Here is a 16665-nt window from a genome sequence, read left to right as displayed (position 1 = left end):
GAGCAATATTTTGGCTGGTAGCTTATGCGATTCAATAGCAAATCTATATCAAACAGTAAAAACATCTATCTGTCACCCGATGTTGTATAGATTTGTACTACAAATATTATACAAGCAATCCATCAACTCAATTGAAAGAGAAGAGCGTCGGCCGTGTAATGCTAGAGAAAGTAAAAAGTATGCTACCTAAGCGTTTGCATAAACCAAAGTTCCTAAACAGCTAGAACTCTTTCTTAAATAAACAATGACCAATATGTATATAATGAAGACTTGAAGATAAATATCCTATCCGCTTCAACGCGCTCTTGTCCTCTGAAAATATGCTGTCATTAATTCTATTCAGTAGCTTGAGGCGGATGCGTGACCAGTAGGGGAGCTTCAGAAGTTGCCTTCGGGTTGTTTGCTGTATATATATATATGTAGAGAGAGAGAGAGAGAGAGAGAGAGAGTGAGTGAGAGAGGGAGAGGGAGAGGGAGAGGGAGAGAGATAGTGGCCAATCATATTTTTTGCTATTCTTGTTATGAAACTTTTTGCGGCTAGCTTAATGACCGACCCGGGTTTAGTAGAATCGAAGCGATTAGAACTATTTTCGTACTACCTGTCAAAACCACGGCCGTGTCGATAGCCCAGAAAGACTATCACTCAGATGACGTTGTTTGCTTGATAATTTTAGCACGGCGGTGTTTTACGCACGGTCTAAAGCGCACGTCAAACCGTTCATATAGGAAAACTGTATTCAATTCTTTTAAAATCCTAACAAAGTGGAAATAAATGCGGTTAAACCCTGCACGGCCAACGTTAGATTAACCAGCTCATTTGTTTCGTTGGCATTATTTAAATAATAATAATAAACCTTTTTTCACAACTCGAGCCCACTTCTATGTTCTAATTTAGACAAAAAAAAAAAAGTTGGTCATTTCGCTCGTATATTAATGACAGCTAAATGTTATAGCCTGCCGTTATAATACGAATTAGGATTTAGGTTTTGGCCTGTGTATTATAGAGCATTGTCGTGTACGGGCAGCTAGATCAGGAGTCTATTATACAAAATAGTGATGAAGGACGAATACCATACAGCAATACTAGAAATACATAGAAATGTATTAGAAAAAATAGCGTAAATGGTCGTACTGGTTTTGCTTTCCGTAGCAGAATAGTACTAAAAAAATAGAGAATTTTAACGGCACCTAAGGGCAGAATGAAATGGAAACGGAACCACGGAATAGGAAAATGCCACATTGTCGTAGTGTGCCACTGCTCGGGCTTCATTTGGCGTAACAAAAACAACCCAACACTTCACAGCATAACATTAATCATGTCCTGATAGCGGTGGCCTTTATGAGGATATGGCTTTCCTAGAAACCTTTACTGTCGCAATAATAACAGTAATTTTATTAAAATAAATTTTTTCTCCAAAAACTGGACGTGTGAGTTTGATCGTATCTCATAGCCTGTACTAATAATGCATAGCCAATACATATACGCAAAATACAAATGACCCACTTCTAGATCCCATGATAATGTCCTACGCCGATCTCAAAAACCTGTCAAGTTAGCCAGGGCTCTTTGTAGCGAGCACCGTTTCGACGATACAAACAATACGACATCCATCCAGACAAATATGTTTATAGAAAAGTGTTGTAGCTTTCAAAACTCGCTTACACTCGTCCATATAAACGTTCGGCGCACTGAAAGATGGTAGGCTGAAGTGAAAAAGGTACGCATATAAGGGCTAGGATTCAAACTCGATCTGTGGCTAAGCTATATTCTACGATTGATTCAATACCTACACTGCAAAAAACGGCACGCGTTTGCACATCTGAGAGGATGTTCACGCAGAAACAAAGGTTTACTCCGTGAGCGTTTGATCAACCTAAAGGCAAAGCAGTTGCCACAGCTCCCGCTTACTATCTATATATCTATATAGAGATCTATATAGAGACATTTAAAAAAAAAAAAGACCTAAATTAAACATTTGTAACGGTAACAACGGTAAATAGAAATGCTCATGTGTAAATCCGACACAGGTTGGGGGCGAAGCGTAATTTCTGGATTTCGCTATCGCCTACCTTATTTTATTTATAATCCTGATTGTACAGAAAATTGTAGTCGCGACCAATGCTAATCGCCAAAGCCGTCTATTTCTGTAGACTACATCTCAAGAACACTATGTCGGAATAATCTGTGCAGTATATATCAGTTATCATTCACACAATTTTTATAGTATCTTTAGGGCTTCAGAGGTAAATAATTTCGGAAAGACCTGGCGGCGTGGTATATAGCACAGTAAAGGCGGAAGAGGAAATTTTGGGCAAATCCAAAAAGGAAAATATATCTGTGTGGGCCTTGTGTATGCCATCTACGTTGACACTGGGCGATAACTCCAGTGACGTGAATATATCTGCATCCTTGTAAACAGGTTAGGTTTTTTTTTCTTTATCGAAGGAATATGTATTGTTTATTAGAGACCGTAAACTCTGCATTGCAGTACGGAATTAAAATGTTATGAATTTTATAAGGCGGAAATTTGTAAGACAGATTTGAAAATGCAAACGAGCCATTTTCTAATACCTATCTCGTGAATCCTAATTTAAATAACGATGCCTAAGTTGAACGATTACTTAAATGTAAATTCAAGTAATAAGCTATATAGGAAAGCCTCAAAATACACAATTTTCAATTGGATTGGATTGGATTGTGTAAATTTTCGATATTTCGTTCTGTATTATGTCCTGTCTGTATATCGTATTATTTGCTGCTATAAGCTTAGTTATTTCATGAGAAGCGATTAAACCAGCGCTAAACTGTATGTTGGTATTCAGAATGTTTCTATGGTTCTACGGAAGGGAACCGTTATTAAGGTAATCTGGTACGACGTTTGCTTCCATAAGCGTTATTAAACTTATGAACCCAAATATCGAACATTTTAAATTTCAGGACCGTTTTGCCTGCTCAGAGAAACTGATAGTACTGCAGCGCATGGTGCCTAAGCGCGCCATATCTTGTCTAGAGACATGTGGTGTCGTGGAAAATGAAAACCAGCTGCCTTACATACGATGTGATAAAATCAGTATATTGCAAAACGTGTAATTATTAACCATAGCTCCCATATAATAAACATCAGAATCAATCTTCTCTTTTGTGTGTTGATGAAATTCGGATAGGCAGGACTAACGAGAAATTCTATATAAATAGAAGTGTATTATCCTGAAGGTACATGTATCTGTCCTACGGCGCGTACTGGGTACAAAGCTTTGATTTTGTTAAGTTTTTCGAATTGTTTCGATGAAAGGCCTTCCCAAGTAGTTCGATAATGAATAAACAAGGCCAGCACCGCGCGTACCATGAAAATCTAAACTTTAAAGCTTTTGAGTTTATACAACACAATAGTATCCCTTTGAACCTAGATGAGCTATGTATACATTTATCTTGAAAAAATTCGTCGTCAACAATTGTTTATTTTTCTACAGACTCATTCTATTGCCTAAGAAATTAATTTCAGCCACTCGCCATTAAAAATATGTGCCCAGGCGCATCGTTGTCTTCAGCTATATGGAGCGTTACCATCTTCAAATACATCAACATACTACAAAATTTCAAATATCGTATAAACCTTAAGTTCGAATGACTAGACCTACACGAAAATACGGCGCCAATATTTAAATTAATTAATTAATTAATTTATTTATATTAATCCAAACTGGGTTATCCATATCGGAAAATCAGTGCTGTCAGTACAACTCGGAAGATGGCATTGTGGTAATAACGACTGAGTAATTTATTAATGCTAATAATAAGACAAAGAAAAAACAGCCAAGCTTTGGCCTTTGTATTTTATTCACTACAATTTAGGTACTGTAAAATGAAACAAGTAGTCCATTACATTACAGCTTAACGAGACACATAGCTAACTAGCATTGACGTTAGCTAGGACAACTTTGCTAGGAACGGAAGTAGGCCTGGGCATAGTAGGCAGAAGGACAATCCATTGAAAGTCATAGAAATGATCTGCCACAGACAAACACCATGCTCGATCAACTGAGCTTCATTAATGCCAGTTGTTGGTCGCTTAATGGAAGCCAAGCAATGGGGGGCAAAGCCTGGTGAAATTTGAAGACCTGTCGTCACCGTGACATCAGAAGAGGAAGATAACTTGAGGCAATCAAAGCGATGAACGGTATACGATCCTTACGGCTATTTTACAAGTTTCTAGGCATAAACTCGTAAGCTGGCATCATGTGGGTTATTCCAGTTATCGAACAACTTGATTAAGCAGGTTCGTTTTGGGGTGGGGGATAGAGGGGTAGAGGGGAAAATCTCTTTTTTGTAGGGTAATCCTTGAGCATATGCCTAAGCTGGATCATAGTACACCGTACTCCCTTATTACCATAATGAATCCATCTAACCAGTACTGCCAAAAGTTGATGATTGTGGCGGAAAGAAACATCGATATATTGTGCGGACACGTATATCTCGAACGATCGTAGTTGCGACAACCCAATCTAAATTGTCGCATAAATACGCTTGATGGACCTTCAGTTGTTCTCGTCTCACCCCCAACTGATCTTGCTAACAACCGAAAAATTCAATACAGGTGCAAGTCATTATTTTATATGCTGAAAATTTAATATCAATTGTATTTCGATGACTAAAAAATAATATGTAATAATAACATACAAGAAAAAAAAAACCAAATAAGGGAGCAAACTTCGTTTTCGAACAGGTCGTTTCGGCGTACAGCGTACAGACATTAGGACAATGGCAGTTATCGGGACGAGGTAAGTAGATAAAGAAGAGATCCGATGAACTTGACTTGTCATTCAATACTGGACTGCCAACAAAGATTAATTTGTTGTTAAAGCGTGACGTTATATGAAGCAACAATGTTCAGTAGATAGTAATGAATAACATTCGTTTCATTTATATAAAAAATTGTTTGTCTAGTATTCAATTTAATGGTTCGGCACGTTAGTCATAAACGTCTTTTTGGCATTGTGATACTAGTTTAACTAAGCAGCTGCTTCAAAAGTTAATTGAAAAAATCATAACCTATCGGAATACGATATCACAGTGACGTTCTCACGCTTCCCTTGTTTCCATCTCTGTTGTCTTTTTTCGTTGTTTCCGTTCTTTTCGCTGTTAACCAACGCATTCAATCACCAACCACCACATTATATCGATCAGTCAGTCAGTCAATCAGATACAACTATCGTAACCGTAATTATACTAGCAGTTGTAAAAGGTGAGCAGACCTGATTGAAATGAATTGAGATTGACACACATCCGACCATTCTGTCAGTCAATCAGTAACCAGTCAAAGAGACGCAAAAACATTGACAATCTTACTCCGCCGCTTCTGCGGTGGACGCGCGCAGCTGCGCCGACATGCGGTGACCCGATCACGAAGTTTGAAGCAGACAACAAGGAAAGGTTTAGGGCGGCAGAAGACAGTACGATCTTGATCAATCAAACCTTAGCTATGTATATATTTAGCATAGCCCATTATCATCCATGCTGTGTTTTTCTGGTCTGATGTACGGACACATCAGCCCAATGCTGCGGAATAATATTTTGAGATCGGATGACCACTGGTCTAGCAGCGCGCGAGTCGCAAGGGCTGGCGGCGATGTCAAGTGCTGTTGATTTGAACGGACACATTTACGTGGGCCGGCCTGGAGCCACAGGTCCTGGACGACACCGAGCAACCAGCTGCAATCGAACTTTTTCTTTTCACCTCTCTGAACCCAACCAGTAGACAAAAGAACATAATTAATTTGTCGACTAATACAAATTATTGTTTCTACTATCGTTACTGCGTCGCTGATTGAAACGGCTCGATGTCGTCCCAGGACAACGGCCCAGGGCGCACTGGTCCCAGGTAAACAAAAAGAATAACTGCCGCGTCACTGCAGATTTTGCAGTGGTCAAGTGAGGAAACGCGGGCGAGGTGTGGGATAAAATGGTGGATGCTTTTTCTCATAGAGAGCAAAAGGGATTGACGGGATAGTTTGGTTGGAAGCAAGAACAATCGCTTGGCTGATACGATTATCACGCTGAAGACGATGCATACCACTATAGGATTTTTCCGGAGTGCCCATCCCGTAGGGGGGCTCGTCATCTTCTTCGTCGTCCTCGACCATGCTCTCCTGAGTCGACGAGGACCGTGCAGGAGATACCTCTGCAAGGAAAGGTCATACACAGGATAGAAGCTAGAATTAGCTAGAGCCTGTTAATTCTAGGTACGCGAACTTCAACTTCGCTTACGACTTTATGCACTTTTTTTTCATTTCATGAACGGCAAAGTGGTTTGAATTTGTTAAGAATGTCCATCTGTATAGCTTATTGTTAGCCTCGGTCCTACGAAGAAGATGCAGAACTTTTTCAAATGACTGAGGGCTGAAGTCCAATGAAGTTTATCAAATTAATGCACAAATATTGTCTACGAAAATCAGCTTATACGATACTTCATACGATTGGTCCATCCGCCAAAATCCCGTCTCATAAAACGCTTTAAGTGGATCTGATTTGGTAACCGCGTAGCGAAGAGGGAATGTCACGTAAAATATTTCGCTAAATACATATTGCCCAGATCGGTGCCATTAAAGAAGCAAGCTGCTTTCTTATGCTATAAATGGCAGCATGAGGCAACGATAATTGTTTCTTCCGCAAACAAAAACTGCGGATGGCCTCCTCCCATATAATTGATGACTCACCATAGATCTGGGCGGAGCTTTCGGTGAATCCTAGGATGTTCTCGGAAACGCACTTATAGAAGCCGTAATCAGATGGCTGAGTATCACGTATAGTTAGCACCGACCGGATTTTGTATGATGATGTCCGTTTAGCTTCGATGAGGTACTTGCCACCTGAATTAAATTTCAGTCAAAACCCCAGGTTCCGAAAGCAGATTAATCCTATGCGTATCATAGGAAAAAATATACATATTATATCATTTGCAACTCTGATTTACTTTATACTTTTTTTTTCTAGAAGTTCAAGCTACTCTTCTTTCCTTGGGCGCATTCATAGGAGCACATATTGCTTGCGGCATTTGAAACTTATTGATATACATTAAACTGCCACATAGGGCTAGGTTTATGTACCTCCCGAGCACCTATGTTCTAAGAAACGCGTTATTTATGACATTTGACCTATGTCTGTTGCAGTCACATACATTTGTATGTGGGCAAACAATTTAAAAACTTTCAAGTTTGTCTGATACTGCATATATGTGTATTGCTATTTTTTGAGAGACGTATTGCATAACTTACCTGCAGGAGTATTTGCGCCTTGCGCTAACGTTTGGAAAGCTGATTGCCGCCCTGTCGAGCGCGTGGTTTCGGTGCTGCCCGTGAGTCGACTACCATCTTTCGACCAATGGATCGTCGCAAGAGGGTACGCTTCGCTGTGGCAATCCAACGAAACGTTATGACGGGGCGCAACTCCTACTAATTGCTGGGGAATCCAGATAACTGGCGAAACTAAGAACCAAACGCACGGACGGGTACAGAAGACAGGACGAAGACACCAATGCAAGATTGATAAAAAAAAAATTAACAATAAAGCATACGATAGTGACAATCTTAGAAAGCATATAACGGCAAAAAATGACCTCATAAAAATGCAACCTATATGAAACCCCGACTTGGACGATTACGAATATTTAGTAATCAAATAACTCATGTGATATTTTATAATTTAGGGCAATTGTCAATCCGTCTTTAATCCGATTTGCCTCCAACGGGTGGCAGTTAGTTCATTGTACTGTAATTATGTGTACACGATACGCTGCGCATAGATAAGCTGGAATAATTTTCACCTATGTTCTTTGTATTACATCTAACTAGAAAAATATGTATCTATCGTAATCATATTTTTGGGGTAACCACGCTAATTTACTCTTCCCTGCTTTCCGCAAGGTCGTCCATCTATTTAATCCTCGCTTCTTCTTCGTCACGATCTCTTTGCCACCCCTTCCCCCTCGTCCTTTGCCCCGTGTTTTCTGTCTGCCGATCTCATTTGTATTACCTTCATTCCATTCAGACAAGGTGCCGAATTTATTAGGTTAGTTATTATGCATACACTTTGCGCACGTGCTTACCAACTTTACTAATTTCTGATCATCAGTCGTACCCAAAGGTCACTAGCGAATTCACTGGCCGGGGGCATCAGCTCGTAACGGTGTCTAGGTTCTTCCTATCTAGAACAACACGGAGACAGCGGCGGACATGTCAAAGAATCGTACAAGCAAACCCCAACAAGGCGCCAGACAGGAATTATGGACACGACATGGAATATCAAGCTAAGCGCTAATCGTCACAGCGAAAAAGAGTGCCAAGGCCAACCCAATGGCAAATCCCTATGACAGCTGAAGAAAAGAGAAGGGATTCGCGTTGCTTTCAATTCGGAACAACTCAAAGATCGGGCATGTTTTTGCATTGGTTCTATTAGTTAGTTTGTTACAACAGGACTAGGCCACTTTAGTCTGTTTCATAATGTCCTAAAAGGGTCCTTAGGGTTAGCTTTTCAATACTTTTTTCAGTCATGGAACCCATTTGCGCAAGATGACCAGCTAACCGCTCGAAAAAAGCGGACGAAGAATTTTTACGCAGTTTGCTGCTGTTTCACCACTGCGGAATACGGTTGGTTAACAAGGCACAGCGCAGGACATTACAACGCTGTTATGGATCGATGTCCGATGGCAGCCAAGGTTGGACCCACAAAGTAGCAAACCCCTATAAAGTCGACCAAGGAGCTATCGGAATTGAATTGATTCCTGGTATGCTAAGGTAGGAGTACTCGGCATCAGATAAATAGTAGGAAAACTGAGTGGGAAGTTTTTGGTCGGCAAACGAATGTAGAATTTACCCACTTCTGTAGAAAAAAAACTTGTTATTTGCAGCCTGACCTGTGCCCCAGGAACCGGAAGGTTTTCCGTTAGGCTACTGCACTGCTTATGTGGACTGAACCGGCTGGCGATTGTCAATGGCAATGATCAATTCTACAAAATGCTACGTATAGGCTGGCTAGATACACACACCAGTTTGCCCGCTTCCCGCTGCCATGACCTTTTCCCAGTCATTGTTTTCGTTATCAACGGTGTGCCTGGCCGCGCGTCTAGTCTCTGTCCGTTCTTTGGTGTCCGACAATTCTCGACGTCTTACACACGGGCGAGGTAAAATATTTCGGTTAGAGAGGTCTGGCGCCTGGCTCACAGCCGCCTTAAACGATTTGAAAGCCAGGGAAACAACTGTAATGGAGAAAGATGGCGATGCCTGTGATAGGTCCAAATAATAACACGAGTTACGAGCCAGGGTCACAAGGGAAACAGTTAAAAAGACGGACCAGAGGCAGGTTGGCGGATCTGAAGAATCTAAGGACCTGAAACTCTCGACTGGAACAAAGGCGAACAAGAAAGACGATACAGGCCAGCCAAAAGCGGGAAAAAGGAGCGCTGAAAGTCGCACTGCCGGTTGAAACAAGATCTGGAGGAGAACAGCAAGTGCGATCTCGATTCGGTTTCGAAGTACTGGATTTTGCTACTCGCCGAAACGAACTGACGCAAATAGGATGGATCAGACAGACTTATTCTGAGAGTAGCCTGGCTGCCTACGCCTCTAATAACGTGGTCATTTTGCAAAGCCGATTCTGGGGGTGAAGCGTGTCGATAAAGTCCAAGTCGCAGCGGGGGCAGACAACTGCGCGTCGGTCTGTACCATGAGGATCGTACTAACGCCACAACGATGACGACGACGAGGTCGAGACAAAGAAAAGTATCACTAATTTCAGCTGACGAATTGCGTTGACTGTGATGGCAGAAACACACTGGGTCGAATTACCGGCAATAACACGTGACGACAGTACAAGGAGCGTCTATGAACGAGAGGCATGGCCGGAAGCGTCCTTACAAAGACAGACAGTTCTGCTCATTCCACCGACTTATCCTTGTCGGTGGGATTAATGGAGTCTGCAATGGAAGACGAATGAACAAACGGGCAGCGACGACACCGACAGAACGCGATAAGGAGCTGTGCTTCGGTCTTTGCGTTCGGTACATGAACCGTACGGCTTTTGGAGCAGTAGTGATGACAGCACACAGCTGACATTAATAAATCCTTGTCTACCTAACCTGTGAAAGGAGGATCTAGCGAATCAGAAGATTTGCGTGCGGATGCTTGAGATGAGGGCTTCATCAAACAGGAAATCTTGCTGGTCTTGCGATAATAATTACAAATCAGTTAACATTCATACTCCTCTATCTACTATCATCCACGGCCGAGCTAAGTGAATAGAAGCGAAGTAAATTACTTTCAATGAATCAACTGATAACAATAACCGATAAAATGACGATTCGCAAAAAGAAACACCCAATGTTTCGATATTTATTTGAAACCGTACTCCCAGAGAGCAATCTTCGATACTTCACATAGCTATTGTTCGAATGAATTGAACGCAGAGCTTCCATCTATCAGGAGCGTATTCTCATGGGAGATTGAACTCGCTGACTCTGTTAGTTATATAGTCTTCTCTGTCGCATCTCTAGCTATCTGTTAATAGGGTAATATGCAAGACTCGAGTTGAAATGTAGTGTGCAAAGGACGGGCGAGAAAAGGCAAGACCAGCCTGACCAGACCAGGCCAAAGTGGGAAAGTCTTTGCGAATCCATCCACTGTTTCTCTTCATGTGATCTCGGCTTCGTTTCGCCTTTGGTTTATCTTTCCGTTACCCGCTCGCTGTGTCAGCCCGATGGCGTCTTGTAAGTTATTCATGCATAGCCCCATTTAAACGACGTTGAGAGAGAGAGATCGAAAGACAACAAGTACGGATGAGGTTAGTGAAGCTAATAGCGGGGAGTAGGAGAAACGTAAAAAGTCGTTGAATGCTAACTTGTAGACGGACGGCCACCAGAACTAACTCGAAACGTAACGCGGCTAGAACTGGATCCGTGTGCGGCTCGAGGAACGTTCCGATGATGGCAAAATGAACTTAAATTTCCAATTATTTTCAATTTTTGCTGGAGTGTATCTAAATAGTACTGATAGGCGTCAGCATCGGCGTCCATCTGCTACCCAAAAGTAGACCCTTTTCTTTTAAAATCAATTTGAGATGATAACTGTAGCAGAAAAATAGTTTGTGTTTTTGTCGAACCACGTCTTAAGGCATTATGAAACTCTGATAACACAGAAATGTAAAACGTATATTTTCGGTTGTTTCTGGCAAAGAAATAGCTTTCCCTATTTTGCTAAAAGCGACGCTCAAATGTATAATAATGGTTCATTGAAAGAGCTTGCTTTTGAGAGACGAGCAGCGGTCATGTTATCAGAATAGCCAACAGTCTCTGATCAGCCAACGTGACGGTCAGATTCGGTCGGTGACTTGTTCCTTGGTTGCCAGATACAACAACGCTGCGTCTGGCGGCATACAAACAGTGAAAACTGGCTTGTTTTGAACCCATACTGACCTAGGCCCCTCCTGATAATATTTGTGTAGAATATAATATCAAAGAAGTTGGCGGTACGTGCATTCATTCAGCAACACCAGTGCTCTTTTCACCAAAATGTTTGTATGATTTGCCCCCAGAAAAGAGGTTGTCAAGTTACCATTAACCAATCTAGCTGGATACCATACAGAACTGTACACACAAAAACAATTGCTTCGTTACTAAGAATCATCAATTGTACTGAAGCCAGATCGTCATAATTTGTTTATTTCGGGTACGTTTCGCTTTGTGAAATTTATCATTCACTCCAACTCTCCAAAGGCAAAGTCGCCTGAGGCTCTGTATATAAGCAGTGTCAAAAGCTCGCAGTCATACTGCTTACCTCTGGCCTCTACTGTCCTGCAATACGTCAACACAAAGCAGAACGTAGCAGCGGAAGATGACTTAACGTGACCGATAAAAGTAGCCATGTTCCATGTGTTTCGTTTATTACAAGATCAAGCCATTATAAAATTCTCCAGGAACAGATCTTTCCCTTTTCTCGCTTATAGTCGTAGTCATCACTGGCATCATTTTCCATGCTCTATCTCCGACGAATAGTCAACTTTACAAGTGGAAAAGAGGCTAAGCGGCTTTAATGCAGGTTCAGCTTTTAACCTAACCTAAAACAGCTGCAAAGTATAAATGGTAGCACGCAAACCCATACGGGTACACCTATTCCCGCAAGGGTTGGTGGAATCGAACCACCGCCATGGGATGTTTACGTCTTCTATATCTGGTCTTCTTCTATACAGCTAATAGCAGCTGAGTCAGTGGTTTACCGCAGCAAACAAATGTCAGTGGATAGCAATCGTGGACAGCTTATCTGGCGGACTAATCGGGAGGGGGTGACTTCCTGTGTTGGTGCAGGCAGATGGAGGACATCGTACTTAAATTGTCAACCTTACAAATATATTTAGCAGTAGTCCAGCATTCTTGCTCTATTCTGTCGTTTAAGCAATAGCGATTAGTCCCCAAATTTTATCTCCTTCTTGCCGTCTCTCGCCCAGCGTCCCACTATCCAGCAACTATCGCTTGCTGAAGTACAGCCGAGACCGTGTCGTCTTTCATATAATATCCTCATCTAGGTTACTGTCTTCGGGGCAGTGGTTATCGTCAGCACCGCTAGAGCACACCTAGCGAGCGTTCTGTTGATCTGCTTTGATTGGTAGTGCAGTGAAACTTTCCCATAGGGCAACTATTATTTGCGATAAGTTCCACTGAAATGCATTGCTTGTCAACTGAATGAAGTTGCAGAAACGTGTGTAGGCACTGATGAGACGCTAGGATCCTCATTTATACTATACCTAAAACAGGTGGCGAAATGGTTGGTTGACTTAGCCATACTCGAGAGGTCTATGTAGGGGGGGGGGGGGACAACGAGGATTGGTCACCACCTACATAACATATGAAATGATACATGTCGCCGCAAGATAGCCAGAAGTGAAATGGAAGTAGTCGTCGCCTATCTCGTAGATGATCTTGTCCTTACTATTTTGTCAGCTTGGTATTAATCCTTGGCTTCGCCCTTCCGACGCGTCCTAGTAGTACAAGGTCCTTCATCCAAATCTTCGAATGACGCAGACTCATTACCCTACTGCAACTAAACACAGTTTAGTGGAATAACACTGCGCTTATTATAACTATTCGCATGGGAGATTCATGGTTTGCGTCGACATGCATCTGATGAATGGACATCGCGTGACGATAAGTAATTAATATTGGTCACAGTTTAGGAGATTTGTATTATAGTAGTCCAACGGAATGGTATTCCGATAGACGGTGCGGCGCTGGCCACCGTGTCTAAATATTCCTTTGAAGCTGCACATACGTACGATTTTTGTGTGAGTTCAAGTGCGGAAGCCGGAGTGGATTGAGCGAAATCAGTGTAAGATATATCTGACACTGTATTACAGCCGATTAATCGCCGATATGGAGAAATAAACTGGACTGTAATATTTAAATGCGGTTAGTTTCAATGTTTACAGCTGCGTAAGGGGTCCCGCTGTGCAGAGGGCTGAGGTCGGAATGATTTCACTAACGGCAGTCAGCTGCCAAGTGTCCGCATATTGAGCGCGGACTTAGTGAGAAAGCCAATAACGTTTTGAGCAATTCAAGCGCCTCTAACGAGAGGCGAACGCAAGAAGTCGGGAGTCGGGTCGCAGAACGCAATAATAATAATAACTAAGAATAACGCAAATGGCCTTTAAAAGCTCTTACTAGAGTAACAACAATGATATCGGGGGTAGTTTCGTTATGTATTTGAGGCGAGATGCAGAAGTAGCATCTTGCCGATTTCACTTTGTTTCATTTTCGGCATCAAAGTGAAGGATTGGCGATGTCTAGCGAAATACTACAACACGGGATTGAATTGCCTGACATGGAATAGGATCAGGGGCAATTACCAGCGAATTAAAGCCACCCGAGATGGGGTCGTCCAGGAGGCGGCGAAGGGACTAGCGCTCTTCCTGGTGATCGGCAGTTCGGGTCTTATGGACTAAGGAAGCATGGGCTGCCGAGGAGTAAGGGGATCGCAGGATGTTTCTAAAGCCGAAAACGCGTAGGCGCTGGGCCCCTTAATATGCTCGTTGTCCGAATCTATATTGATATTGAGCGATAGGATGATATGCGATACTATGCACACCTATGAAAAAAGTGGACAGCTCCAAGATCGAGCAGAAACGAGGGGTTTTCCGATGCCGCCCCGTTCAGATAAGATAGTCAATGAGTTATCACTTTTTCCTGACTTTTGGTTGAAAGATATGATAACTGACCGTACAGATAATGTACGGTCACAAGAATAGGTACTATCGCTATTAAATGATTGCACAGGTAGATAATTTGGAACGCAGTAGGTCGCTTGGTTACTTAGTTAAGCAGTCATTTCACATTACGAAGGATCGCTTTAGCCCTTGTCTGTGTTACTTTCGTACCTTCAACTCACCGTTTACTGGTTATCGTCCCCGTGCTTTCGGTGCCTAGGTTAACGTATTTTCAGAGGTTGCCTTTCTAATCTTAAGAAACGAAAGAAGCGTGTTAGTTTTCCAGCGGCCGTGCTTCCCTGCATTAGCCTTGCCTTTCCAATAGCGTTAAAGATGACAGGTTGCTATAGAAATCATATTTTTGGGATATAGTCGACTCAGGCAGCGACCATAGTCAAACGACTTTCTGCTTTTTTCCTGTCCTTTTCTATGCCTTTGGGTATGCGTCTTCACTGCCTGAACCTTGCACACGGCTGGTAACTGGCACTGCAGAAAAATCTACGAAAAAGTTCAGAGCGACCAAAGCCCGAAAATAGAATGAACACCTCGGCGGAGAGGCGGTTTCGTAAGGTTACTGGGTGACACAAAGATGAAGCAGGCGTTAGGCTAAGCTTGAAGCTGGCAACCGTGTGGGGCCGAAGTCTGTATGTTTCTCTTGGTCGTAGCCGTCTGTATGGCCACGTGCATACGCACGGAGCCAAAGACGGTCAGAGAGAGAAAGGCAGCAGAAAGACCTCCGGCTTGTAGTAGCGTAACATCTGAAAAAGGCCTTGTCCCCTTCTCTGTCTTTATTTTTCCCTCAATACTCCACCGATTCACGCCCACGCTAGAGACGAACGATGAAGTCGGTCGATTGAGTCCTCGGGTCCTACATAAGCGTAGCGAGGCGGAGAGCACCAATAGTCGTAGTTGCTCTCCGGCTACTACTGCCACTTACCAAGTCGCTTCAATTCCACTACCAGGAAGCGCAGAACTAGTGTCGTAAAGCCGTAAGTACTGTCGCAGCTTCAATACGAGCTCACGTGGCTTGCACCGCTAGTGCTATTAACGGCAGAAAAGCACCAGCTGTGGCTCTCCTTCAATGAAAGTATAGACGAAGAAGGCATTCAGGGGACAGGAAAAAGGAGCCTAGAAGAGGGTGTAAAGGCCAAGGAACTCAAGGGAATGAAAGGAAGAAAAGACCAAATGATAAAGGGAGCGTCTTCGTACTGCAAACGTCAATTCTTAAAAAAAAAAAAAACTCTTGGGATTTCAACGACCTAAGCACGGCAGAAGCGAAAAGATATCATATTCGAACTTTTTGTCGTATTTCACGTATTCTACCCGAGAAATGGAAGGGAGTTCGACTCCTCTTTTTCGTATGGCTGCTGTCTCTGGGGTAAAGTGACTGACCCTCGTCCGTAGGAAAGTACACGGGAATATTCGGTCTCCGAAAAGACCAAAGTAAGAAGCTAAGGTTGCCTGTCAACGTCAAGGCAGAATCCAGCCTTCGAAATGGTCATGGCAGAGGGACAAGCGTAAAAATAGTGGATCAATGAAGGGTGCCTTTTTCTTTTAGGTCCTTCTTTTATTTTTGTCGCCGCCATGTGTAGTAAAATTGTGAATAAACACCAACCAGAAGAATATTTAGGGGAATTAAACAACCTAAAAAATAAAAAAATAAGAAACCTCATGCCACCGATAACTTCTGAAATCGACCTCATCCTTAGCGTTTTTGCCTTCTTTTTGGTGACTAGAGTTTGTATATTAAAGCTAAATCCATAATTACGCCACGGGAAAAAAAGCAAAATAGATCGCGTACGCAGCTTTATATCCGCAAAGAGCACCGTTATGTGTTGATCGGCACCTGCTTATCCGCGAAAGAATAGTCGCTGCATTATCATTTACATAAACAATCAAATGTGCTATAAATACAGCCGTATTATTCCGCCGATACAAACAATCACTTTGATTAAAAGCCCTTAACAGGGAGGCTTTGCCAGATGGTCGGATCTGAATATAGTAACAAAGTTGTTCGGTTCTATCTATTGATTAGAAATATGATGTCCGTGCAATATAGCTACACTACAGATAAATTGCGTGCGTCTGCGGCTACTTACAGTGGACGTGTAGCATAATCCTTCTTGATACGGGCGAGGGCACGTTGTTGTTGGCTATGCACAGATACGCGCCCATGTGGATCCGAGAGACGCGGGCAATCGTTAGCGTTTCGCCAGTATATGAATGGACTAGGTGGAGCATTTTAATTCGATAGATAGCAGTGGCGTTCGATGGCGGTCATGTTGAGAACGGAAAATTGCAAAAGAATAGTCGTATACCCAGTTAGCCACAAACACGATAGATTTAAAAAATCTACATTCAGTCTGTGTGAAATTGCATGCTGCACTAATTTGTCCAAATTGACTCCTATGCCGACACTTTCT

The 16665-nt window shown here is 42.4% G+C and overlaps 1 protein-coding gene across 3 annotated transcripts in view; it reads right to left on the bottom strand.

Moving 5' to 3' along the window:
* Positions 1–3707: 3707 nt before the first annotated feature.
* Positions 3708–16665, bottom strand: part of LOC111264695 (lachesin) — a 132540-nt gene continuing 119582 nt past the window's right edge. For all 3 annotated transcript variants that reach the window (XM_086970157.1, XM_086970158.1, XM_086970159.1), the window contains 4 exons: positions 16342–16470; positions 7273–7482; positions 6715–6867; positions 3708–6179 (listed from right to left, as the gene is read on the bottom strand). In XM_086970157.1, coding sequence (XP_086826283.1) covers positions 5926–6179; positions 6715–6867; positions 7273–7482; positions 16342–16470 — 746 coding nt within the window. In that variant the 3' untranslated portion in view covers positions 3708–5925. The remainder of the gene's footprint in view (positions 6180–6714; positions 6868–7272; positions 7483–16341; positions 16471–16665) is intronic.

Source organism: Varroa jacobsoni, unplaced genomic scaffold, assembly GCF_002532875.2.
Source record: "Varroa jacobsoni isolate VJ856 unplaced genomic scaffold, vjacob_1.0 scaffold_886, whole genome shotgun sequence".
Lineage (NCBI taxonomy): Eukaryota > Metazoa > Arthropoda > Arachnida > Mesostigmata > Varroidae > Varroa > Varroa jacobsoni.
The sequence above is the reverse complement of the archived record's forward strand: the minus strand, read 5'-3'. Positions and strand labels throughout refer to the sequence as shown.